The sequence below is a fragment of the Phragmites australis genome, chromosome 21 (genome assembly GCF_958298935.1).
Source record: "Phragmites australis chromosome 21, lpPhrAust1.1, whole genome shotgun sequence".
Classification (NCBI taxonomy): domain Eukaryota; kingdom Viridiplantae; phylum Streptophyta; class Magnoliopsida; order Poales; family Poaceae; genus Phragmites; species Phragmites australis.
Window position 1 is genome coordinate 23373751 of NC_084941.1, and position 25201 is coordinate 23398951.

General features: G+C 47.4%; 2 protein-coding genes across 2 annotated transcripts; one reads left to right on the forward strand and one right to left on the reverse strand.

The window, feature by feature from the left end:
• Nucleotides 1–9028: 9028 nt before the first annotated feature.
• LOC133903253 (uncharacterized) lies at nt 9029–9732 on the forward strand. Its single transcript, XM_062344560.1, has one exon. The coding sequence runs from the start codon at nt 9064–9066 to the stop codon at nt 9730–9732; it is 669 nt and encodes a 222-aa protein (XP_062200544.1). The 5' UTR covers nt 9029–9063.
• A 13796-nt stretch (nt 9733–23528) lies between these two features.
• Nucleotides 23529–24855, reverse strand: LOC133903254 (uncharacterized). Its single transcript, XM_062344561.1, has 2 exons — nt 24662–24855; nt 23529–23979 (listed from the first exon to the last, which is right to left on the reverse strand). Exons 1-2 carry the CDS (start codon nt 24853–24855, stop codon nt 23529–23531), a joined length of 645 nt encoding a protein of 214 aa, XP_062200545.1.
• Nucleotides 24856–25201: the final 346 nt, after the last annotated feature.

Sequence of the window (25201 nt, forward strand, 5' to 3'; positions counted from 1 at the left end):
TTTATGCTACGACCATCGAGTGAATTTAAACAGACAGGTAGGTGAACATTAAAAATCCACTCCCGTTCATGCTTGTTTTCACCACAACTCCTGATGTGATGTTCCATAATGACGCAGCCTCTCGCCGAGCAGGGATTGAATGCACCATAAAGTCTTGGTGACGTCTCAACTTCCATGCGACCGAGGTGGCCTTGGAATCGCAACTAGCGTTATTGGATCTTGTGTAGTTTGACCCATTCCATGACTATAAATAGAGGGGATCCGAGGCCATCTATTTTTCACCCTGTCTTCTTCTACGTTTCCTTGTGCATTGCTCAATAGCCCTTGTAGAGCTTGAAGCTATGGCCTCCACTCCACCATCATCTCCTAAGCTGTGCCAAGAAATCGAAGAAGTAGTGCCTCTCTCCATAGTCTTGGTGGGAACCGTCATTGTCTCCTCCGATGAGGAGTCGAGCGACTTTGATGAGCCAGGAACCATCATCATTTCCCCCGATGAGGATGAGCCGAGTGATCTTGATGAGGTCATCGACCGAGTCACCCAAGAGGTCTTCGGCAATGAAGCCCTCGAGTCCCCAGCGATGAAGAGAGTGCGATCATCGCCACCATCGACAACTGCCAAATTGTCTCCACGTCCCGTGGAGTGTCCTTTGATGTCACTGGCATCGATCAGCGGCTCCAACATGGGCATGATCATTACCTTGGCCACTAGCCCTGGCCCTTACGCTAGCCAGTGGCAAGTTCTCAAGGCAATCAGCTGCCACCCCAAGGAGGAGAAGAAAGGTTCCTCGACTCATTCGAGGGGAAATAGGGTTCCACCTCCTGCACTCTTCAAGCACATACTTCTAAACTCTCAGAGGTTGTTGATCTTCATTATTTACAAGAGCTAGGAGAATCCTTTCCGTCAACTTTGTGCTAGCTACATAGGGGAAGAAATTGTAATAGGATAGTTAGTCGAGTTCAATGTAATCGATGTACCTTCAATTTACCTTATCTATGAATGAAATTGTCTGAGTTGATCGATATTCCATGAGTTTTTGAGAACTTCACCTTTTGTAGTAGATAATAGCACTGATCCAAGTCAAATGACTTCGACTACTATGTAGGGCCCTTTCCATTTAGGTGATAACTTGGGGCACCTAGCCTGTTTCTGCACCTTTTGTAGAACAAGGTCTCTAGCAGTGTGTTTCCTAGGCTGGGTCTTCTGACTGTGATATCTACACAACACTCGTGTGGATGCTTGATCACAATACTCCTTGAGCTGATTGATATTGTCTACCCGCAACTGCTCTTGCCCTTCTTCTGAGTAGTGTTCCACTTGCGGTGATCCAAACTATATCTCAATCAAGAGCACTGCCTCTGCTCTATAGACTAAGAAAATTGAGTTTCACCGGTATCTCTGTTAGTCAAGGTGCGAACCGCCCACAGTAACGAGGGAAGTTCCTTCACCTAGTGCTTCAAGTAAGCTTTCAACCTATCGAAGACCCGAGTTTGATACCCTACAAGACAATACCATTGGTACACTTCACCTGACAATTACTCTGAGGGTGAGCTACTAAAGCGAAACAAGTTTTGATGCCAAATTCTTCGCATAACACAATAAAGGTTCCACTTTTGAACTGGCTACTGTTGTCTATAATTACTCAATGCAGGATGCCGTATCGAGTAATTATGCTCCTCATGAACTTCTTAGCCGCTTCTGCGGTTATCTTTCCCACGGGTTTGGCCTCGATCAACTTAGCGAACGTGCCGATAACCACAAATAGGAACTTATAAACACCTTAGGCTCTTGGGAACGGTCCCAGGATATCCAAGCCCTAGATGGAGAAAGACCAAGAAAGAGGAATTGATTGTAGAGCTTGGGTTGATCGAGTAGTTTGCTTTTGAAAAAATTGGTAGCTCTCGCATTTGACCAGCTCGCAAGCATCCTAGAGGGCAGTCGACCAATAGAATCCCTGGTGAAAAACCTTTCAGACCAAGGTGCGGTATGACGTATGATTACCGCATGCCTCCATGGATATCGAGCAAATATTCTATTGTCTTCTTCCTGAGTGATGCACTTCATCAAGATTCTATTACTCCCCTTTCGATAGAGCTTACTGTCTATCAAAGTGTATAGCTTCGACTTACAAGCAATTTTCTCTGCAAACGCATCATCGCTAGGGATCTCTCAACCTTCGAGGTAGGCTTGGAATTGTGTCATCCAAGTCGACTCGCATTCGAGTAGTGCAGCTTCCGTGTTTGTGGGCTCTACCTCGCTAACCTGACCTGACTACTGGTCGAGTTGGACAACATTTGTGCTTGAGGCTATCGAGATAGATGGTTTGATGAGTTTCTCAATGATGACTCCCACAGGTGTTGGTGAATGAGAGGAAGCGAGCCTGACGAGTTCGTCGGTAGTGGAGTTTTCACCTCTCCAGATGTGCGTGACTTCCAACCCTTCGAACTTTTGCTCGAGTTTTTGTACCTCATTCAGATAAGCTACCATGTTGTCGTCCAAGCACTAGTACTCCTTTTGTACTTGGTTTACGACAAGCTGTGACTCCCCTTTCATGAGTTGTCGCCTGATTCCATGTGACGTAGCTATGCAGAGCTTGTTTACTAGTCCCTCGTATTCTGCAACATTGTTAAAAAATTTAAAAGCTAATTGAATGATGTACCTAAGTTCGTCATCCATTGAAGATTTGAGTACGATGCTAGCCCCTGGGCCTTGGAACGTGAGCTATCCATCGAAGAATAGTGTCTAGTGTTCCTCGACCATGCTTGGTTTTGTTTTTTCAATGTTTGTCCACTCGGCAATGAAGTCTACTAGTACTCCCGACTTAACACTATTATGTAGTGCATAATCCACGTCAAACTCAGTTAGTTTGACCGCCCATTACGCGATTCGCCCAATAGCCCCACTATTGTGTATGACATCCATCATCGGATATGTCATCACTGCGGTGATCTTGTGTGCTAAGAAATAATGTCGTAGCTTCTGGGAAGTCATCAAGAATGCGTACAACAACTTCTACACTTGCAGGTATCACAGCTTGGCATCGTGTAGAACTTCACTCACGTAGTAAATAAGTTTCTGGATCCTAGCATTTTTATCAGAACATTCCCGTTCGACCACTAGGACCATGCATACAACTTGTGGGGTAGTTGCAATGTACAAAAATAGCTCATCTTTGTTGTTAGATAGAGTTACAATTAACGAAGACAACAAATGCCTTTTCAATTCTTGAACTGCATTCTCCACTTCTTTCGTCCACTCAAACCAGTCATGTTTCTTCAACAACTTGAAGTAAGGCATCCCTCCCTCGCCCATCCTGGAGATGAATTGACTAAGGGCTGCTATGAATCATGTTAGTTTTTGAACTTCCTTCAATGTTCAAGGTGACCGCATCTGGTTGAGACCCTCGATCTTGCATGGATTGGCCTCGATGCCTTGACTTGACACTAGGAAACTGAGGAGCTTGTTGGACGAAATGCCGAATGTGCACTTCTTGGGGTTAAGCATCATAAGATACCTCCTGAGGTTGTCTAATGCTTCCTTGAGGTCATTGATCAATGCATCTTTGGTTCTGGACTTAACTATAATTTCGTCGACATAAGCTTCAACACTGCGTCCAATCTGGGGCTGTAAACAATTTTGAATACACCGTTGATAAGTAGCACCAGCACACTTCAAACCAAAAGGTATCTTTACATAGCAGAATATACTGAAGGGAGTAATAAAAGCAGTTTTTCCTCGTCCTCTACACTCATGTTAATTTGGTGATACCCCGAATAGGCATCTAGGAAACATAGCAATGCACAACCCTCTGTAGAGTTGATGATTAGGTCGATGCGAGGAAGAGGGAAAGGGTCTTTGGAACAAGCTTTGTTGAGGTCGGTAAAGTTAACACACATCCTCCACTTGCCATTGGCTTTCTTCATGAGGACAAGATTCGCGAGCCATATGAGATGACGAACCTCTCGAATGAAGCCCGGCTTTAGGAGTTTGCCGACCTACTTCTGGATGGCTTGTTTTCTATCTTCTGTGAAACTTTGCTACTTCTGCACCACAGGTTTGTCACCGGGTTCCATAGCCAAGAGATGCTTGATCACCTCCCTAGGGACTCTAGGCATGTCAGACAGTTGCCAAGCGAATACATCTTGGTTTGCATGGAGAAAAGTGATGGGCTCAAGTTTCTATTTGGGGTCAAGGTCGGCCCCTATCTTGACTATCTTGGCTAGTTCAGACAAGTCATGGGGGACTTCCTTGATACCACCATCAGTCTTCTTTCCTTGGGAGCCATCGTTGGTCTCACCCTTGGCGGTGTTGTTGGACTTGGAAGTATCAGCAACACTCATGAGCATGGAGTCCTTGACATTGTCCTTACTCTTGCCAGTTGCTTGACGCTTCTAATGTTTAGACTCCACGTCTCTTGCGGTAGTTACCGAACGACAGAAGTGCTTAATCACCTCCAGGATCTTCTTGTCGCACTTGACCGTTGCACATTGATCTCCCTTGATGGTTATGGCCTCTTTGGGACCGAGGATCTTTAGCGCCTGGTATGCATAATGTACCACGGCCATGAATCTTTACATCATTGGGTGGCCTAGGATCACATTGTACGCCGTCTCGAAGTCCTTGACATCGAAGGTCAACTTCTTTATGCAGAAGTTGTCGTGCGTTCTAAACATGACCGGTAACTTGATTTGACCAAGGAGCATGTTCGATGAGTTTTGGGTTATACAGTGGAAAGGCTCAGCTCCTGCCTTGAGGTCCGACCACGAGATTCTCATCCTATCTAGTATCTTAGTGAAGATGGGGTTGAGTGAGCTGCCTTCGTCAACCAAAGTTTGAGAGACCTTGATGTTGAGAATAGGTGGCTAGACCATGACCGGGTATCGACCCGAGTGTGGGACCCTAGTTGGGTAATCAGCTTGATCGAAGGTGATTGGAACTTCCTACGACTTGAGATATCAAGGAGGCTCGATCAGAGTTAGGTTAACCTCCCTTTTGACCGGCTTGTACTGTCTCCTGGACTCGTATGTGGCAAAACCTCTGAAGATGTGCGCCAAGTTCTATTCGGTCCTGTGGAATTTAGGCTCGTCATCGTTAGCACCTGGCTTGCCCTGTTTGGTGTGGTAATCAGCAATAGCAGCCTTGAGCTTTTCTTCAAGCTTCTTGTTGATGACCTAACACTTATCGTAGTCATGCTAGTTGGACTGGTGAACGGGACACCACTTTCCGCCGCCACGGCTTTGGCCTTTGTTGTCTAGATCCTTGCGCTTGTTGCCAAATTTGCCCTTCTTCCCCCTGTTCTTTAAGGACTCGGGCTTGTCCTTGCCAGACTAGGGGTTTTTGGTGTGTTCCTGGACCTCAGCGCGCTTCGCAAACTTGTCAGCCAAATCGAAGAGTTCCTTGACTGTCTGGATCTTTTGGGTAGTCGGTTTCCCGACTAGATCCCTGTCCTTGATGCCTCGCTTGAAGGCGATGATGATCGACCTGTCGGAGATGTCCGAGATCGTGTTGCACTTGTCACTAAACCTCTGGATGAAGTCCTAAAGATATTCATCCTTGCCTTGATTCAGCTGATGGAGGTCATCTTCCATTGTTGGGCGCTCGAATGTGTCTCAAAAGTTGGTGATGAACTGAGCCTTCAACTCGGCTCATGATCGAATTGGAGGGTAGGTTCAACAACTAGGACCTTGCAGGTCCATCGAGGGTAGTGAGCATGTAATTGGCCATTACCCTATTATCGTCGTCAGCCGCTCGAATAACGGTGGTTTAGATTTGTAACCACTCATTAGGGTTGAGCTTCCTGTCGTACTTCTGAATCAGCCCGGCTTTGAACTTCTCGGGCCAATGATTTTATTGGCCGACTACCCTTCAGGATACTTGCGAGCTGGTCAAAAAGTGCGAGGGCTGCCGATTTTTTAGAAGGCAGACCACTCGATCAGCCCAAGCTCTGCAAATAATTCCTCTTTCTTGGCCTTTCTTCATCTAGGGCATGAATATCCTGGGACTGTTTTCAAGGGTCCAAGATGGTTATAAGTTACTATTCGTGGCTCTTGGGACCTATACTCAACCGTTAAGTTCCTATTCGTGGCTCTTGGGACACGTTCACTAAGTGGATCGAGTCCGAACCAGTAGGAAAAATAACCGCAAAAGTGGTTAAGAAGTTCATGAGAAGAATAATTACTCGATACAGCATCCCGCATCGAATAATTACGAATAATGGTAGCCAGTTCAGAAGCGAAACCTTTACTGCATTCTGTGAAGAATTCAGCATCAAAACTTGTTTCGCTTCAGTAGCTCATCCTCAGAGTAATAGTCAAGTCAAGAGCGTCAGTGGTATAGTTTTGCAGGGTATTAAAACTTGGGTCTTCGATAGGTTGAAAGCCTACTGAAACGCTGGGTGAAGGAACTTCCCTCGGTACTTTGGGCCGTGCATACTTCAACCAACAGGGCCACCAGTGAAACTCCATTATTCTTAGTCTATGGAACAGAGATAGTGCTCCCGACCAAGTTGTAGTTTGGATCGCCACGAGTGGAAAATTACTTGGAAGAAGGGAATGAGCAGTTGCGGGCAGACGATATCAACCTCCTCAAGGAGTATTGTGATCGAGGTTGACCAAGAGTCCATCAAGATCTTCATTTCATCCACTGGCTTGGGAGGAGCGTCGGTAGCTAGCACGGCGGGTTTCTTCTTCGGTGAAGAAGGAGCAGCGGTGTTCACGGAGGAGCCAGAGTCCATGGAGCTAGGTTTCTATGTGGCAGTGCGAGCTGGGGTGGAGAACAAGGAAAGCTTATGCGAGAAGATTGATGGGGAGAGAATGGCTACAATCCAAGTTCGTGCAGATAAAAAGACATGATTTTATGGTCTTTTTGGTAACCACTCCTTTCATTATGGCACCTCGTTCAGCATAAAAGGTGGAGTGATGGTGTCGTGCGAATCTTTGCATGCCTATCTGCGCACATTAAATGCACCTATACTCAACGGTTTGAATTTTGGACTAACTCTACTCAGAATCGGGTGTCGATAAGTCGAGTTTTCAATCCTTTTTTGAGTCTCTAGTGCGGAAAATGGTAGGGCGCTCAACCTAGCTGCGTTTTCACTCAATACTTGAAGCAGTACCTTTCATGCTCAATTCTTTCGACTGCAAGCTTGATCCACCTTACTCGACCAAGTCTAGGCTTGACAGTACTCGAGTGGGCATTTGTGGAAACCCTCCCCGCTGAGCAGAGTTAGGGGGCTACTATCGAATATCTAATTATAAGGTATATGCGCATAAGGAATACACTAGATGCATGCGGGGTATACCATGCACATGATTAATAGCTCCGGATATTGCGGACCCGAATCTGCAGGACCTGATACACTTGAAGATTATGAAAACTTGTACTAGGAAGGTCTTGATCGGGTTACTCGACTCGAGTACGATTAGTATCCAGGTTGAATTATGTTGCCTTGTATTGGTCGACAAGATGAAGGACACTCTATCAACTATGACTAGGATTAAGACAGTGACTCGACCCCTTTATAAGGTAGGGTCCCAGATCCTCGAAGGGGGGTTGAATATTTTTCAGAACCTACAACTCGACGCAAGTAATACCAAGATACTCGACGACTTCATCCCTCAATTAGTCTAAATCCAATCTCCTTCATTGTAATAGGTCTAGCCATGTTGCTTGTACTCAAGACAATCAATATACAGCAACATCCATATAAGACGTAGGGTATTATTCCAATCGGGGCCCGAACCTGTATACATTGCGTGTCTTTTTTCCTGCTTGATCTTTGGTCTCGAAGATACTCCTGTTTAAATAATTATGTATTGTCGAGAATTAATCTTCGACACTAACCCTCGACAACCGAATTCCTATCACATATGCTCCCTATGAATGCTCCCCGAAGGATCTGAAGTTTCAGATTGATGTGCTACTGAACAACCGAACGCAATTCCTTATGGTTCAACACAGCCATTCTTCGATAGTACCTTGTCTTCTCTGCTGGACTGCATGACAGATTCCTTTGAACTCATTTTCCAGATGCACATAATTGTTGTGTTGTTAGAATTTAGATAGGTAGATAGATAAGGTTGTTCACTGTCACATAGAGGAGTGTCTGTCAACTATTGCTACTACTTTTTCTATGGACATCAATACCATCTTAAAATACAACTTTAACTATTATTTTTATTATAATATATTAAGTAAATTTCATTAAATTATAACTATTTGTACCATTGTAACACAAAACTATAATTTTTGAAGTCTATTTTATAAAACTATAACTACTTCGACCTATGGTAACAAGAAACTATAACTTTTTGGCATATGTGTGGTTGACGGGTGGGATCAGGTCATATGGCTCATGTGTGGCTGACGAATGAGACCAGTTTAAAAGTTATAGTTTCTTGTTATCCAGGGTCGAAGTAATTATAGTTTTGTGAAATATATTTTAAAAGTTATAGTTCTGTATTACAATAGTATAAATAGTTATAATTTTGTAAAATTTATTTTAATATATTTATAAAACATAGAAAAAATATAATATTTTGAAAGTTCTTTTCGAGATAAATCTATTAGTATTATTTTAAAATATCTAAACTCAATACATAAAAAGTAACTTGTAATTCAAAAATATTAACTGTACGTAATTTAAAATAATATTTATTTATGACCGGATGCAGTATTTCGTAGAAGCACCACCGTTCTGTATGCAACCATAGGAATGCTGCACATGCCTCATCTACAACTGTATGGATGCCTACCATGAATCTCGTATATTTTGCCCATGGCATCTGCCCAACTTTTGGTAGGTTCCTGAGACCACGTTCCTCCAAAATAAAATCATTTGTTCTTCAGATTTCTGAAACTTTTATGAGACGAAGGGTAGGACCATAGGAATAATTTGTTGGTGCACAAATAAACAAATACAATTATTGCTGCAATGTTCACTCGTTGCTCAACTGAACTGCTTCACTGCAGAAAATGACAACTTCTGCATGCTACTTAAGAAGCTGGTCTTAACAAGGCAAAGACGTACGAAGCCCCATCGATCCAGGAAACTAGGACAGAAACTGATGGAGCCCTCCGAGACCGAGGAGGATAAGAAGAACGCTCGCGAGCTGCACCGCAAGGCGCTGCAGGGCATCGTCACCGCCAACGGCTTCTTCACCGCCGCTGTCTTCGTCGGCATCAGCGGCACCGTGACGCCGTCCCCGTCCCTCCCGCAACACTGTGTCCCAGGCGCCGACATCGTCCAGACACTCTTCCTGTTCGAGGTGCTCTCATTCACCACCTACCTCGTGTCGTCTCTCATTGCCCAGGGCATGATGCTCGCCATCGACAGCCTGGAGGCTATCGACCCCGACCAAACGCAGTTTGCGGTCCCGATGGCCCCTAATCCAGAAGACCCGGACGCCTCTCAGCACTATCCATATCCACTTCCAGCGCGGGCATGGGATGTCAGTATGACGGTGAGGACGTGGTCGGCTGTAGGGACGAAGCCCCTGCCCATCAAGGAGAAGCTGTGGTGGTTCCGGAACATGATGAAGCTGTCGGTGGCGTTATCGGTGCTGGGGAGCGTCTTCTTGATGCTGTCCATGGTGGACGTCATCCAGCTCAAGCTCGGGCTGCTGTCGTGCGGGGGCATGGCGGCATTGGGCGCAGTGCTGGTGCTGACGCTGTTGGGGCTTTTCGGCTTCGCAGTCTACCTCGGCAGTGTCATCTACTCCCTCGGGGTGTACTAGCTGCTTTGCTTTTACAGCACCCTATTTTCCACATTTTTACAGCAGAAAAGTGATCCATTTCATCCGACGATGCATCCATTGTAATTTATCGTAGGCTACTTGTTGCACCCTCTTATCAACTGCATATCCTATTCTTCCAGTACTGAGTACCACTGACCTTGCTATTTTCTATGAAATGGATATTAACTAATCTGTCGCCGAGATGTTCTTAAAAAATTGTCATAGAAACCAACGTTTCAATAGTTACAGGACAGCTGAAAATTTAAAATTATTTGCTTCTGCAAATAACACTCGCATGCGGCAAGGGAGTTAAAAAAATCCTAAAAATTAAGGTTCTTCAAGGCTCTAGTCCGACATTGTCATGATCCAATTCATCAAATGTATAGTTGCTCTAGCAGATGTGCATCCAAATTGAAACGAAACTGAGGTGTTTCGTACTCAGTATGACGCAAAGAGAACGAAGCATGTTCTTGTTTCTGCATCCAGTAATGAAGGACAGATTAAATGGCTGTTTCCAAAGCTTGATACAAATAAAATCTGAGCTCGTACCAATGTATATATGATGCCAATCGACCACAGAGGATATGCCACTCAAGCAAAAACTCCAGGCTGTTAACCATGGGATCAGCCTCTCTTTTTTCTTTTTTCTCGAACACTCACGATAACTGTGTATCATTGCTTAAGATAGAAAAATTCGAGTTACAGGTCCTAGATTTCAAGCTAAAAATTAGCTCATAAAAAAAAGAAGAAAGAATCCAGAACAAGCGATAGCCAAAAAAAATTGTTCATGAATAAAGATTCCCCACCCACTTTCTTGAAATTGTGGAATGTGTTGGACTTAATCCTTGTCGTAGGTCTTCGGAACTCATTTCACGCGAGTGCGGAAGGAAGGAGTTCGTATACGGTTCGTGTATGGCTATAGCGTCGTTCGTATGTGTGCAGAGTTCGAGTCGAAATCGGATCGTGGGATGGCATGATTCGTGTTAGGATTCGGAGTTAGCAGGTCGCTATAAATATGAGTTGTAATCTCTAATTTGTAAGCAAGACACAGAGTCGTGCAAGTCACGAGTCGAAGAGAGTCTAAAATTTCCTCCAGGGAGTTTTTGTTGGCCTCCATCTTGATCGCCCAGGTGGAGTAGTTGGTTGCCGTCAGCATCGGGTAGCACAATGAAACACCACCCTCCTTTGTTGCTTGCGCCGTGGTGATCGCCATCTCCTTGTACTGCAGATACTTAGGCATATAACTACTACATTAGCTCTGGTACCAATTGTTGGCCCAGCTCCTGGTACTCACGCACTCTTGTTCTGTGGACACAACTATCACAAAGACAAACACACGCGAGCACTAGCTGGAAGATGAACGCAAAGACCAGAGAAACAAGCACACACTTGGCCTGGCCACAACTGCTCACCAAGGCTGAGTGGGAGGCCCGATCGTCGAAGCGAGAAGGTGAGGGTCACTCCAGCAGCTCCAACGGCGGTGGTGGGCGAAGTCGTGGGAAACGGAAGTTCGACAAGGCAAAGGTGAGGTGCTATAGTTGCAATAACTATGGGCACTTCTCTTGGGAATGTCCCGAGTCGAAGAAGGAAGAATTGAAGAATGAGGAGAACGCACATCTCATCATGGCAGATGCTGATGATGAACCGGCATTGCTTTGATGCAACAAGCTTAAGGGGGGTGAATATTAGTGTTAATCTTGTTGCATGCATGTTTATTTATCTTGCATTGTACTGCTCACGTATTAGGTGAGTTCATACGTGTGCATGGATGTCTACTGAGGCTTGCACGTTGCATTAGTGAGTCATGCATGAACGTGTGTTAGCCATAGGCATGGTAGTTATTTAGTGAGCGATGTACTACTCGGTTAGAGATGTGACCACCGAGATTACAGGGTGCATGCATTAGGATAGGGATCATGCATATTTAGTCATGTGCACGTTGGAACGTGTAGCGCTTAAGACGGATCGAGCCGGTGGACTCGGAAGCCTGGGCGTTCAGCACTTGTCTATTTAAGTTAAGCACTTGTATTAGGCAAAAACAACACAAAAAAGAAAGAAGCAAGGAGAAAATCTGGCTAAGCAGTTGCGGCCAGGCCAAGTGTGTGCTTGTTTCTCTGGTCTTTGCGTTCATCTTCCAGCTAGTGCTCGCGTGTGTTTGTCTTTGTGATAGTTGTGTCCACAGAACAAGAGTGCGTGAGTACCAGGAGCTGGGCCAACAGTTTTTGCCTTGTTTTATTGTTCTCATTGAGATACGCGAGATCGTTCCCACCGAGTAGTATGTGACTCAGAAATAGCTGAGCATTGCTGGTCGATCGGTGTGATCGAGAGCAGCACGTACACGGCGGATAGCCAGACTAGTCATGGTCAAGCACGTACGACTGGTCGCTCAAGCTGGTCGTTACTGGTGGTTGTGAGTTGGCGTGCTTCCATTTTCTGGTCGCTCGGGTGGTCGAGGAACATGGTCACTTGCGTTGTCGTGAATCCAGAGTGGTCGTGCACGTGATCCAGTGGTCGGACCCAACATCTGGTATCAGAGCTGGTAGTGCGTAACACTAACTCGTGAAGATATCAATCGTACCTCAAGACAAGGTGGCACGGGAGAGTGGCGGTGGGCCGTTCCTGTACCCGTAGTTGACGAAGACGAACTACAGGAGCTAGGTGATTCACGTGGAGGCGATGATGGAAGATCAAGGCGTCTAGGAGGTTGTCGAGCCAGCAGCCGATGCGGCCATCGACGAGAAGAAGGACGAGAAGGCGATGTCACATCTCTTCCAAGCGCTCCCGGAGGATCTCTTGATGCAGGTGGTAAGGAAGAAAACTGCGAAGGAGCTCTGGGATTGTCTCAAGACAAGGTTCATCAGTGCGGATCGCTTCAAGAACACGCGGCTTCTAATGTTGAAGAGCGACTTCAACACCATGTGCATGCAGAAGGGAGAGAGCCTGGATCTGTATGTCGGGAGGCTCAATAGCATGTATGTTAGGTATGCAAACCTAGGGGAGACGCTCGACAATGCTGCATTGGTCAAAAAGCTGTTCGACACTATGCCGGATCGATTCCTGAGTGTGATCGCCGGGATCGAGCACTTCTACGACCTCGACAAGATATCGTTCGAGGAAGCCGTAGGGTGGCTTAAGGCGTTTGAAGAACGTACTCGCCCGTGTGCATCTGGTGGCAATAACATCGGCGACAACCAGCTTCTGTTCACTCAGGCTGAGTGGTAGGCGTGACAGAAGAAGGATGGTGACAACTCCTCATCAAGCAACTAGGGTAAATCCCACCTTGCTGCAGATAGCAGCAACCGCAACCGGGGTGGTCGTGGACGCGGGAGAGGCTGTGGAAGAGGTGGTCGCGGCGGGATGTCTCGCAATGACGAGGAGAGCGGCTCGGGCGGTGGTCTCCGTAACAAGAGCCACATCAAGTGCTTCAACTGTCACAAGATTGGGCATTACGCGAACGAGTGCAAGGCACCGAAGAAGAAGGAAGAGGAAACTCATCTCACTCGTGCTGACGACACCGAGCCGGCCTTGCTACTCGTGGTGTCAGAAGAGCTAGCAGAAGAACAGCAACACTAGCGGAGATTTGTGCTATTGAATCAGGAGAAAGTGAAGCTAGAACTGCGCGACACAACGGAGAGAGGCTCTAGCTCTGAGGTCTGGTACCTGGACAATGGGGCCAGTAATCACATGACCGGTGATAAAGAAAAGTTCAAAGAGCTGGATGAAGGTGTCACTGGTAAGGTGAAGTTCGGGGATGGCTCCACGGTTGTCGGAGGGTTAACTCCTGTCGCAGGGATCATGAGGGACCCCTTTTTAGAGATTCGGCCGAGGGGATGATCCTGAACGAGTTTGCTGGAGAAATAAATGGATATGAATGCGATGGCTGGCGGGGGTGGAATGATCCAATGCAGAAAAGAGTAAATGCACTGGGGGTTTAGACAGGTTCGGGCCGCACGGAGGCGTAACACCCTACTCCTGTATGAGTGCTATAAATGTCCTGAGAATGTCCCTCAAGGATGTTGCTGGTTACAAGAATGTTTGTCTATCCTAGAGCTTGGGGCTCCTTGTTCTTCGGTCTGTGTGTATCTGATGGCTTTTGGGGGCCCTTGGACTTCTTGATCTTCTCTACTTCCTTAACTGCTTCGATCGTGCGGAGCTTGTCTTTGCTTGTTCAGAGATTTTTCTCACTTCTCAGACTTCTCAGACTTTTCAACCTGTCTTTGTCTGTGCTGCCGACTGCTTTAAATACCCGCCGACAGTAGCGTGCCCCGAAAGGGAGGGCACGAGTTCCAAGGCACCATAAATGGAAAGGGTGTCATCATAGCCTCTGTGTGAAGTGACGGGGGTTGAAAACGCGCCCCGCGCTCGATCATCAGGCGTCATGATGGCGCTTGCAACGGGCGCCGTGGAGAGGGCCCACCGGGCAGCGGCAGAGCGGCCCGGCATGCCCGCCCTGTTTTGTTCTCCTGCCACAGCAGCGCGGCAGATGGAACACCTCGGGCCTTACGACGTTATCCCGAGGCGCGCCGGATGGCACGGGATGGGACCCGTGCATTTAATGTCCCCACGCCCTTCTGCCAGAATATGGCAGGAACTGACACCGAGCGTGGCGGGAGCAGTTGGAGGTGACAGGCCACGCGCGCTCTTAAATACGGCCTCGGGCCTTTCACTGGCTGACACCTCATCTCTGGACCCCTGTGGGGGCCACTGTCAGGGGACTTCCTTGATCGTCGGGGAACCGAGGGCTCGGGCTCATTGTTCACCTCCCTGAGCACTCTCTCCCGAGAATGCCTTTTCTTGGTCCTCGGGGAACCGAGTGCTCGGGGGCCACTGTTCACCTCCCCGAGCACTCTCTCCCAGGAATGCCTTTTCTTGGTCCTCGGGGAACTGAGTGCTCGGGGGGCCACTGTTCACCTCCCCGAGCACTCTCTCCCGGTCTTGACTATATGGATCCTCGGGGAACCGAGTGCTCAGGGGCCGCTGCTCGCAGCCCCGAGCACTCTCTCCCGGAACTTCCTTCGTTAAATCCTCGGGGCACTTGGGTGCCCAGGGGGCTACTGCTCGCAGCCCCAAGCACACCTCTCCCGGGGCCGCTGCTCGCAGCCCCGAGCACTCTCTCCCGGAACTTCCTTCGTTGAATCCTCGGGGCACTTGGGTGCCCAGGGGGCTACTGCTCGCAGCCCCAAGCACACCTCTCCCGGTACTCGGTTCTCCTGGTCGTTGGGGGATTTGGGTACTCGGGGGTCACTGTTCACCTCCCCGAACACCTTCTTCCTAGTTACTTAGTCTTCATAGTTCATCGGGGAACCCGGGTACTCGGGGACCACTGACTGTGGCCCCGAGCGCCCTGTCCCAGGACTTAGTCTTCTCTACCTCACGGAGGTGACCCTGCGAGATGGCGCCACGTGGTGAATTGCTGGCCTGGCCTCGGGATTCGGGGACCCCCGGTTCCTGATTCACCGACAACGGTGCAGATCATGGGCTTAGGGTATGTCGTGTTCAGCTGGAAGAACGGTGAACAGTGGCTGTTGTAAGAGGTCTACTACATTCCAAGACTGTGCAGCAACATCATCAGCCTAGGACAACTTACCAAAGTTGGACACAAGATGATCATGAATGCTGAACATCTACGTGTGTATGATAATAGTCCTGCACGGTTGCTTATGAAGGTGAGGCGAACTACAAATCGCCTCTATAAGATCAAACTGCATCAAGCGACGCCGGTGTGTCTCTTAGCCAGTTTTCAAGACCCAAAGTGGCTCTGGCATGCGAGACTCGGACATGTCAACTTCACAACTATGAAGCTACTTATTGACAAGGAGATGGTGACGGGCATACCGTTGGTCACACACCCGAATGAGTTATGTCATGGGTGTTTGCTGGCAAAGCAGGCGAGGTAGTCATTCCCGGCAGCGGCAAATTTCAGGGTGACGAAGCCATTGGAGCTGCTACATGCTGACCTTTGCGGGCCAATCACACCCTTGACTATCGTCAGTAACAGTTACTTCATGTTAATTGTTGATGTTTACTCACGGTGGATGTGGGTGTTCGTGATCAAGTCGAAAGACCAAGCTTGCTCCGTGTTCAGAAGGTTCAAGTTGCAGGCTGAGAACATGAGCGGGAAACGCATCAAGACATTGAGGACTGATCGCAGCGGTGAATTCCTCTCTGCTGAGTTCAATCAGTTATGCGAGGAGGTCGGGATCAAACAGCACCTCACCGCTCCATACACGCCACAACAGAATAGCGTGGTGGAGCGGAGGAATAGGACCATGATGGCGATGGCAAGGTCCCTCCTCAAGAGCATGAACGTGCCTGGATGGTTTTGGGGGGAGGCAGTGCGACACGCGATGTATCTGCTGAACCGCTTGCCGGCAAAGGCGCTGGACGAACACACCCCATTCGAGTCTTGGAACGGAAGGAAGCCGCATTTGGTGCACCTTCGTGTGTTCGGCTGCACTGCGCACGTGAAGGTGACAACGCCATACTTGAAGAAGCTTGACAACCGAAGCCAACCGATGGTGTACCTTGGCATCGAGGACGGATGCAAGGCGCATTGTCACTTTGATCCACGACGCGGGAAAATTCATGTAAGTCATGATATTAAATTCAATGAAAGAATGGAGTGGAGCTAGTGTACAAGAACATATGGCAGAGAGCCATCTGATTTCGATGTTGAGGAGGTGATTAGCACTGAGCCGCCGGTGGGTGGTACTATGCCACTCGTGGGTGGTCCGACAGGTGTGCCAATGCCCGCGGCACATGATTATGTAGCTCCTTCATTGACTCCGCTAGCCGGCAAGGTGACGCCGAAAGGGTCAGTAACTAGGAGGCGCGCTGCGGCATGCACGATAGTCACCTCTCCAACAACCACCACAAATCTAGTGGTGCTACCAGCACCTGAAGTGCCGGTGGATGATCAGGCCACACCGCTATCGAGCGGGAGCAGCAGCACTGATGAGGGCCTGTGCAATACAGGCACATTGACGACATCATGAGAGATGTTCCAAGGGTGGATCTCGATGAAGACTTGGAAGCAAATGTCATGCTCATAGAGACGGAGGAACCGTCTTGCTACCTTGAGGCTGCTGGACAGTAGGTCTAGGAGGACGCTATGGCCAAGGAGATTGAGTCCATTGGGCTTAAGTGGGTTTACAAACTGAAGAAGAACTCAGATGGAGATGTGATCAAGCACAAGGCAAGGTTGGTCGCGAAGGGCTATGTGCAGCGGCAAGGAATCGACTTTGAAGAAGTGTTTGCACCGGTGGCTAGACTGGACACCGTACGCGTCATCCTTGCTATTTCAGCCAACCGAGGTTGGCAAGTTCATCATCTGGATGTCAAATCGGCATTCTTAAATGGTGAGCTCGAAGAGGAAGTATACGTGACCCAGTCCGAGGGATTTGTAGTGAAGAACAAAGAGCATCTTGTGCTCAAACTCAAGAAGGCGCTATATGGACTTCGGCAAGCGCCATGGGTCTGGAATATCCGACTTGATAGAAGCTTAAAGCAACTTGGATTTGTGAAGTGTGCTCAAGATCATGCCGTATACACAAGAGGAACAAGCCAACATTGAGTTATTGTTGGAGTATATATTGATGATCTCATTGTGACAGGAGAAAGTCCAGAGGAGATCATCAGATTCAAGCAGCAGATGATGAGTGAGTTCAAGATGACCAATCTCTGATTCCTCAATTACTATCTCGTAGCGCAAGAAGATAGACGAATTATAATCAAGCAAACAGCGTATGCGAAGAAGGTTCTTGGTCAATTCGGTATGCTAGATTGCAATCCCACAAAATTCCCTATGGAACAAAGGGTGCAGCTGCATAAGGATCCAGATGGACAACTGGTTGATGCAACCGAGTATCGACGCATCATTGGTTGCCTGAGGTATTTACTCTATACAAGACCTGATCTTTCTTTTGCTGTCAGGGTGACAAGTAGATTTATGGAGAAGCCCACGGTGATGCATCACAAGGCAGTGAAGCAAATTCTTCGGTATTTGAAGGGCAACGTGCATTATGGTATTGTGTATAACAAAGGAGGAGAAACAGAGGTGATCACTGGCTACACAAATAGTGATCTAGCTGGTGACATGAATGATAGGAAGAGTATTGGAGGTATGGCTTTCTATATTAATGATAGCTTGGTGTCATGAAACTCGTAGAAGCAGAAAATAGTGGCTTTATCTTCCTGCGAAGCTGAGTTTATGGCGGCAACGGCGGCGGCATGCCAAGCACTGTGGCTTAGAAGTCTATTGGAGGAGCTGACAGGAGAAGAAACCAAAGCAGTCAAATTATTTGTTGATAACAAATCAGCGATTGCTTTGATGAAGAATTCAGTGTTTCATGGCCGCAGTAAACACATTGACACCATGTTTTATTTCATCCATGAGTGCGTTGAAGAAGGCCAGATTGAGGTGGATTTCATCTGCATGGGAAAGCAGCGAGCTAATGCTCTAACGAAGGCATTGCCGGTAGTGAATCTGGCGGTCATGAGACTTCTTTTGGGAGTTCATGATCTTGACCCACAACAAGATTAAGGGGGAGTATGTTGGACTTAATCCTTGTCGTAGGCCTCGGGAACTCGTTTCACGCCAGTGCAGAAGGAAGGAGTTTGTATACGGTTCATATACGGCTATAGCGTCATTCGTATGTGTGCAGAGTTCAAGTCGGAATCGGATTGTGGGATGGCACGATTCGTGTTAGGATTCGGAGTTAGTAGGTCGCTATAAATATGAGTTGTAATATCTAATTTGTAAGCAAGACACAGAGTCATGCAAGTCACGAGTCGAAGAGAATCTAAAATTTCCTCAAGAGAGTTTTTGCCTTGTTTTATTGTTCTCGTTGAGATACGCAAGATCATTCTCGCTGAGTAGTACGCGACTCAGGAATAGCTGAGCGTTGCTGGTCGGTCGGTGTGATCGAGAGCAACACGTACACGATGGATAGCCAGACTAGTCGTGGTCGAACACGTACGATTAGTCGCTCAAGCTGGTTGTGACTGGTGGTAGTGAGTTGGTGTGCTTCCATCTTCTGGTCGCTCGGGTGGTCGAGGAACCTGGCCGCTTGCGTTGTCGCGAATTCAGAGTGGTCGCTTACGTGATCCAGTGGTCGGACCCAACAGAATGTCACAATATAATGGAGTACCAAGGGTTCCAGACATAGTAGACCTCTCTATACTGATTGAAGTATGTTGTAAAGTTATTCGTATTATAAGTTAACTTGTACTGTCCATTCCCGAATTTTTCCTCGTTTTGTGAAAAAATGTTCTCTTGATATGTTGGGATGTATAGTTAATTTGAACTGTTCATCATTGAATTGATTTATTTTGAACTAAGAAGTGTATAGTTAAAGAGACAGGGCTGCTGGAGATTCGACCATTGTTATTGCCGCATCTTTTCATTTGAAACAAAATGAATGATTCTCTCATCGTGCAACTTTTCCAAGTATGGCTCATTCTCTTATTAGTCTTTTTTGTTTTAATTCTTTTATAAAAAACAGGAGAGTTATGTTTTATTTCGTTATGGATGGAGAAAATAAAGTACAACACCGGTCCTATACCACCGGTCCACCAAAACAAGGAAAACTTTAAACAGCTCGCCACAACTAAAAACACGATGGATACAGGGGGCTTTAAGTTACCATCAAGCAATCTAAGAGCTCTTTAGACCAACCCAACCATATTCACAATCATATTCACTTCATTTCGGTTTCTTTGTTATTTTTTTTTCTTGTTTTCTTTATTTTCTCCCATCCTAGAAATAATAGCATTAGGAATCTCTTCGTAACAGGAACTATAAAGAAAAATTATTGAAACATTAAAGAGAACGAGAATTCTTTTACGAAAAAATTCTGGTCCGTAAAAAGACTCCCTTAGGATGATCTTAATTAGCCACGACAGTACACCATAAGGTCCCTTCGTCATCCACTTCTGGCACCACCAAACTCACATTTGGGACAGCACTCATCACCAAAATTCCCAAACAACAAAAATTATAGGAGAATTGAGGCATTTCCTTGGTTTCTTGTCGACACGTTTGAGCACCCGACACCACCAAATAGAAAAGGCAGTTGTGTCGGGCTGTGGTACAACATCTCGCACCGCATCTCGCCTAGCAGTCTTATTAAGACCCTGCATTCCAAACAAGTACAGGAGACGGATTCATTGAAAACCGCAATAAAGACGACCAAGAGACATGACCTCGCACTCAACCTGAGACCACCACATCATCCACCGACCTAAATTGGTCAGCTTCATTCATAGACCAACCGAAAATGGCCGCCAAAACGGCGGTGCTTGCTTGTCAAAGAAAGATTCGGCTGTACTCATCTTGTGCTTGCTGCTGAGTAGTGCTACATTCCTGATCAACAATAAGACCAATCCCAACGGGTTCCCGTCCCGGCCTTTATTCCCGTCACGATGGGAAAGCGACCTCGATGGGAACGAGAAATGATGCCCAACGCTATCCCTTCGCGGCGCGGCACGGGACGGGAAAGGAGAGAGGTTCCCTCGGCCGTAGAAACCTCTCTCCGTTCCCTTCGCGCAGCAGGCGAGCGGGGAAGGCTGCGGCCGTTGGCGTCACTCACTCGGGCGGAAGACGCGAAGAGGAGGGGTGGAGGCGGCTCGAGCAGGGAGGAGGGCGGCGGAAGGGTGGCGGTGCGGTGTTGTCGGGCCTGGTGGAAAGATCCAGCGCGCGAGGAGGGAAGCGGTGACGTCCCTGGAGGCGGTGAGCCCGTGACGACTGCAATCGGCAGAACGTACCACTGTTTCCCCATCTTCTAGCTGTGGATCCGGATGTGGGGAGGTTGAACCATAGATCTGGTGAAAGGTAGGGGGTAGGGGATGCATTTCGTTGGGGTTTAGTGGGGTAGAGGTCCTGTGGTAGCGGATGGAGGGGCTGGGGGAAGGGGTACCGGCCTAGGGGTGCGCTGGCGCTGCCGTCGTTCAGGGTTTGGCCTCCGACTCATAGGAATCCCCTCGTTGATGTTGTAGATGGACGCGGCAGCTCTGGCGGCCCTTGTCTCCATGATGCAAGACCATGTGCAGGAGGCCGCCGACGCGTTGAAGAAGTTAGCGAACGACAACTTGAGCCCAGAGATCACCCCCGCGGCAGTGGACCTGAACATGGCGCTGCTAGAGGTGGACGCCATTGCCATTGATTTGGGTCAGCTTGTATTCCAAGTGGAGGATGCACTTCACGGCTCCGATGTGTCGATGGCTGCTGATTTGCCGGACAACAGCAGCCTGGCGGCAGAAGAAGATGCATGGCCATCCAGGAACATTGACGGAGATGACATCGTCCTGTCGGAATAGAGCACGGATGAGGTGCTTTGTTCCAGTACGGAGGAGGGCGTCTCCGTTGAATCGGATCGATCCTGGCTGCTGTAATCGGATGTCGTGTTTGGTTTTCGATTAGTGAGTTCATTGTACTCGAGTAGTGCTTGTTTCCTCTCCTGCAACTGAACATGTTTCCTCTCCAGGAGGTAGCATAATGTTGTAGATCATGCCTGTGTCATTTGCACTTGGTCTTGTAGTCGGCTTGCGCTGTGTAATGACACATAATTGTGACTGTATGAATGCATAAGCTTGTGTGCCCATTTCAATGAAGAACTGGCATTTGTTTAGATGTCTGCTTCTGGTTGAAACCCCATGTGGATATTGGTTTGTATGTGTCCATGACCTGGAACCATAATATTGGCATTTGGTTAATATGTTTTGATATGGTGCATGTCTTGGAACCACAATTAGGTCATTTGGTTAATAAGTTTTAATGTTCTGCAAGCATATTTTCGGCATTTGGGTACTGTCGTTGTACAGATGCAATTCGGGGTAAAATGGCACATGTGTTTAGGAATATGAAGTGCTGGAACACATTTCATTTTGGTTACAATTGGCACATGTGTTAGAAATGTGAAGTGCTGGCGCTATGAAATGTGCATTTTGGTTTCAATTTTGTAGTACAACATTTGGTTGTTTTGATTCCAGTACCCTACTGCAACCCCATGCTAGATTTACCAGTAGGGTCAATTGGTTCCTAGTTAGTATTGTAATGGGTACCACTTTGATTATATGATGTATGCAAGTATATATTTCCTTCAATAATGGTGTACATATTCTGGTTTTTGCCTTAACATATAATGCCTACTATGACTGATTTGAAGGGGCGGTATGGATCCATTTTATGAGACTATACTTTAGGACGGTTTCGATCGTATGACGTGGCCGGGGCAGGAGATGGGGACCCAAGGTGCCTCATCTGCCGTACCACAGCCTGACCTGTCACGGTTTGGTGTATCCAGAACTCCAGTTGGAAATTAAGAGGTTGGCCAATTCAGCGTCGACAGCGAGGATAAGGGTCGGAAGAAGGTAACCTCGAAGAAGAAGAAGAAGGTCGAGCCAAAAACTGACCGAACCAAGTGGATAGATGAGGAAGATGAGTTGCTAGTGTCGGCTTAGTTAAATGTGAGTCAGGATCCGATTGTTGGGACAGATCAGTCGAAAGAGACTTATTGGGGACGAATCGCCAAGTACTTTAACACATATAGGAAGCCCAGCATGATGACAAGGTCCAACAAGGTTCTGATCAACCACATGAAGCTCATCATAGATGTGGTTAGCAAATTCACCGTTCATTTTAGGAAGGTAGAGCAGCTGAATCCTAGCAGCACCAACGAGCGTGACAAGGTAACCATGGTTCGAGCTGTTATTTTTCATGTTTATGTACCATGTATGTGGGGGACAAACTGAATAAGTATTTTTGGATATGGCTCGAGCATGTATGGCATATAAGGCAATTGAGGGCAAGCCGTTTGCCTACACTGATTGTTGGGTGATGCTTGCCGACCACCCTAAATGGCACGCACACGAATCGGTGAAGGCACAAAAGCTATAAGATGTTGTGGATGCACAGTGTAGCCAAGCTGCGTGCAACGAAGTGGCGAATGACGTGGCCTCGAACGCGTCAACGGAGCTTCCACGGCCTATTGGCAGGGACGCAGTCAAAGCGGCCCAGGCGCGCAAATCACCGTCCACCTCCTCGTTGCCAACCATATCCGGAGGTATGTATGAACGACACCTTGCTGATCTCACCGAAACAAAGAAGGTTATGGTCGAGTTGAAGAAGGAGCAGATCGAGGTGATGCGGCTGCAGGCGTTGGTCCGAGTGAATGATCAAGACGAACGAATTATGAAGGTGGACTTGGACACTATTAGCGGGCCTCTACGTGAGTACTACAAGAAGAGGCAAGAAGACATTTGGGCACGGTGGAAGCTCGTAGAGGATAACCCGTAGCCCACTTCATTGTTGTTTCTTCGGATGTGCTTGTCATTCAGCATATCGACTTTGTTAAGTTATGTGATATCATCGAATAGGTACCACTGTTGCATCATTTGGTGCATTCTAAATCTTTGTATCAGTGTTACCTACACGTCCATTTATTTGTTTCTTGTGTATGTCTTATTCGAAACATGAATTCCATTGTGAGCTAGTTGACCTTAAACTCTGGATTGTAATATTTGTCTCAAACAAAATGATACCTTCCTTTTGAAACATGGATTATTGCATGAACGATACAACATTGATTGATGCATGAACGATACAACATGGACTTATGCATGAACGATACTACATGGATTGATGCATGAACGATACAGGCCCGAATAGCGCAGGTCACAATACAAAGATAGCACGATACATACTATGTGTAGTACCATCGAAACAATAGGTACCTTAGGGGATAAAAACCATCATACATGCTACAAACTAAACGATACAATACTTCACTGCTACACAGCTAATGTGCTCCATGTAGACTCCAGAGGTGCTCAACAAGGTCTTCACGCAATTGGTGGTGCATTGCACGGTTCCTGATGGCTTGAGTGGCTTCGACATAATGCAAGATTCCTTGGTCTGGATATCGATGCACTGTCGTTGTCTCCCCCATATAGTCGAACACCTGCTCGGTTGAAGCGTCGCCATTTTCATCCTCAATTATCATGTTGTGCATAATGACACATGCTGTCATTATATTCTGCAGTGTGCTTTGATCCCAAACTCTAGCAGGTCTGCGAACTATGGCAAACCTCGACTGCAAGACACCAAATGCACGTTCAACATCCTTGCAGACAGCAGCTTGCATGGCAGAGAAATGGACGCTCTTGTTGCCTCTTGGTGCTGAAATTGCCTTCACTATGGTCGCCCAGTCAGGGTAAATGCCGTCGCCGAGGTAGTACCCCATGTCATACCTGTTACCATTAACGGTGTATGACACGTTTAACGCAGTCCCATCGGTAAGCCTGGTAAATATGTTAGACCGGTGCAAAACATTTATATCGTTCAGACTACCAGACATCCCAAAGAAAGCATGCAAAATCCATAAATTGTACGACGCAACCGCCTCCAAAACTATGAAAGGCTTGCGAGTATGGCCTGTATAAGCGCCATGCCACGCTTTCGGACAGTTCTTCCATACCCAATGCATGCAGTCGATGCTCCCCAGCATCCCTGGGAACCCTCACCGCTCGCGTTCGGCCAAGAGGCGAGCGGTATCTTCCGCAGTGGGAGCCTGGAGATATTCATCAGAGAAAAGCACGACAATAGCCTGGAAAAACTTCCTTAAGGCCCGCATCGCGATGCTAGCATCGATCCGCACATACTCATCAACTGCGTCGGAACTGACTCCGTACACTAGTTGACAGATTGCCACAGTCATTTTTTGTAGGGGGCTTAGGTCGAGCTTCCCGGTTGCATCCCTCCTCTACCGGAACCATGGGTCATGCTGCTCCACAGCAGCCGCAATTCTCACGAACAATCGGTGAGTCATCCGAAACCTAGTACGGTGAACATTCGTTATTACGGGACGCTTCTTGCATATGTGGTGCATTTCGAATATGTCCTTACCTTCATCGGAACAGTGCATCACCATACACAGGGTTGTTGGCGAAGTAGTCCCTGTACAGCCTAGCAGCACCTTCGCTGTGGTCACGGTCTATGACCGCATGGCCCGGGACGGAGCCACGCTGTCGGCTCCGACCCTCGGATGCAGCATGATCCTCCTCGATGGTGACAAGCAAAAGCAGTTCATCCTCTTTGTCACTCGATTCCGAGGAGAACATTGTCATTCCTTCATAATTCGAAGAGTTCATTGTCTATATGCAGGATGCGGAAGAAGTGTGCGTCTCAGATGTGGAGGCCAGCCCCTTTAATAGTGAGTCGAAGCTTCGTATGCAAGCCAACCGTGATTAGCTTCCCCGGCAAGGAAGAATATTGGACCACAATTCCTTCCACGAGAAGCCTTGTACGTAGGAAGCAACATTCATGTACACGACGATACGGCCAGAACGCTATTGGTACTGATAGGTCTTTCATCTTCGAAACAAATTGTCGTGCTGGTCGACGTACAAACGTAATGTACACCGTACAAGTACCACATATACGCACCGTATCGTAGAAAAAGGTTGTGGTTAA

Coding starts and splice junctions, on each gene's coding strand:
- LOC133903253 (XM_062344560.1), top strand. CDS start 9,064: ATGGAGCCCTCCGAGACCGAGGAGGATAAGAAGAACGCTCGCGAGCTG.
- LOC133903254 (XM_062344561.1), bottom strand. CDS start 24,855: ATGACAATGTTCTCCTCGGAATCGAGTGACAAAGAGGATGAACTGCTT. Junction 23,980..24,661: donor TACTTCGCCAACAACCCTGT/GTATGGTGATGC, acceptor TAATGGTAACAG/GTATGACATGGGGTACTACC.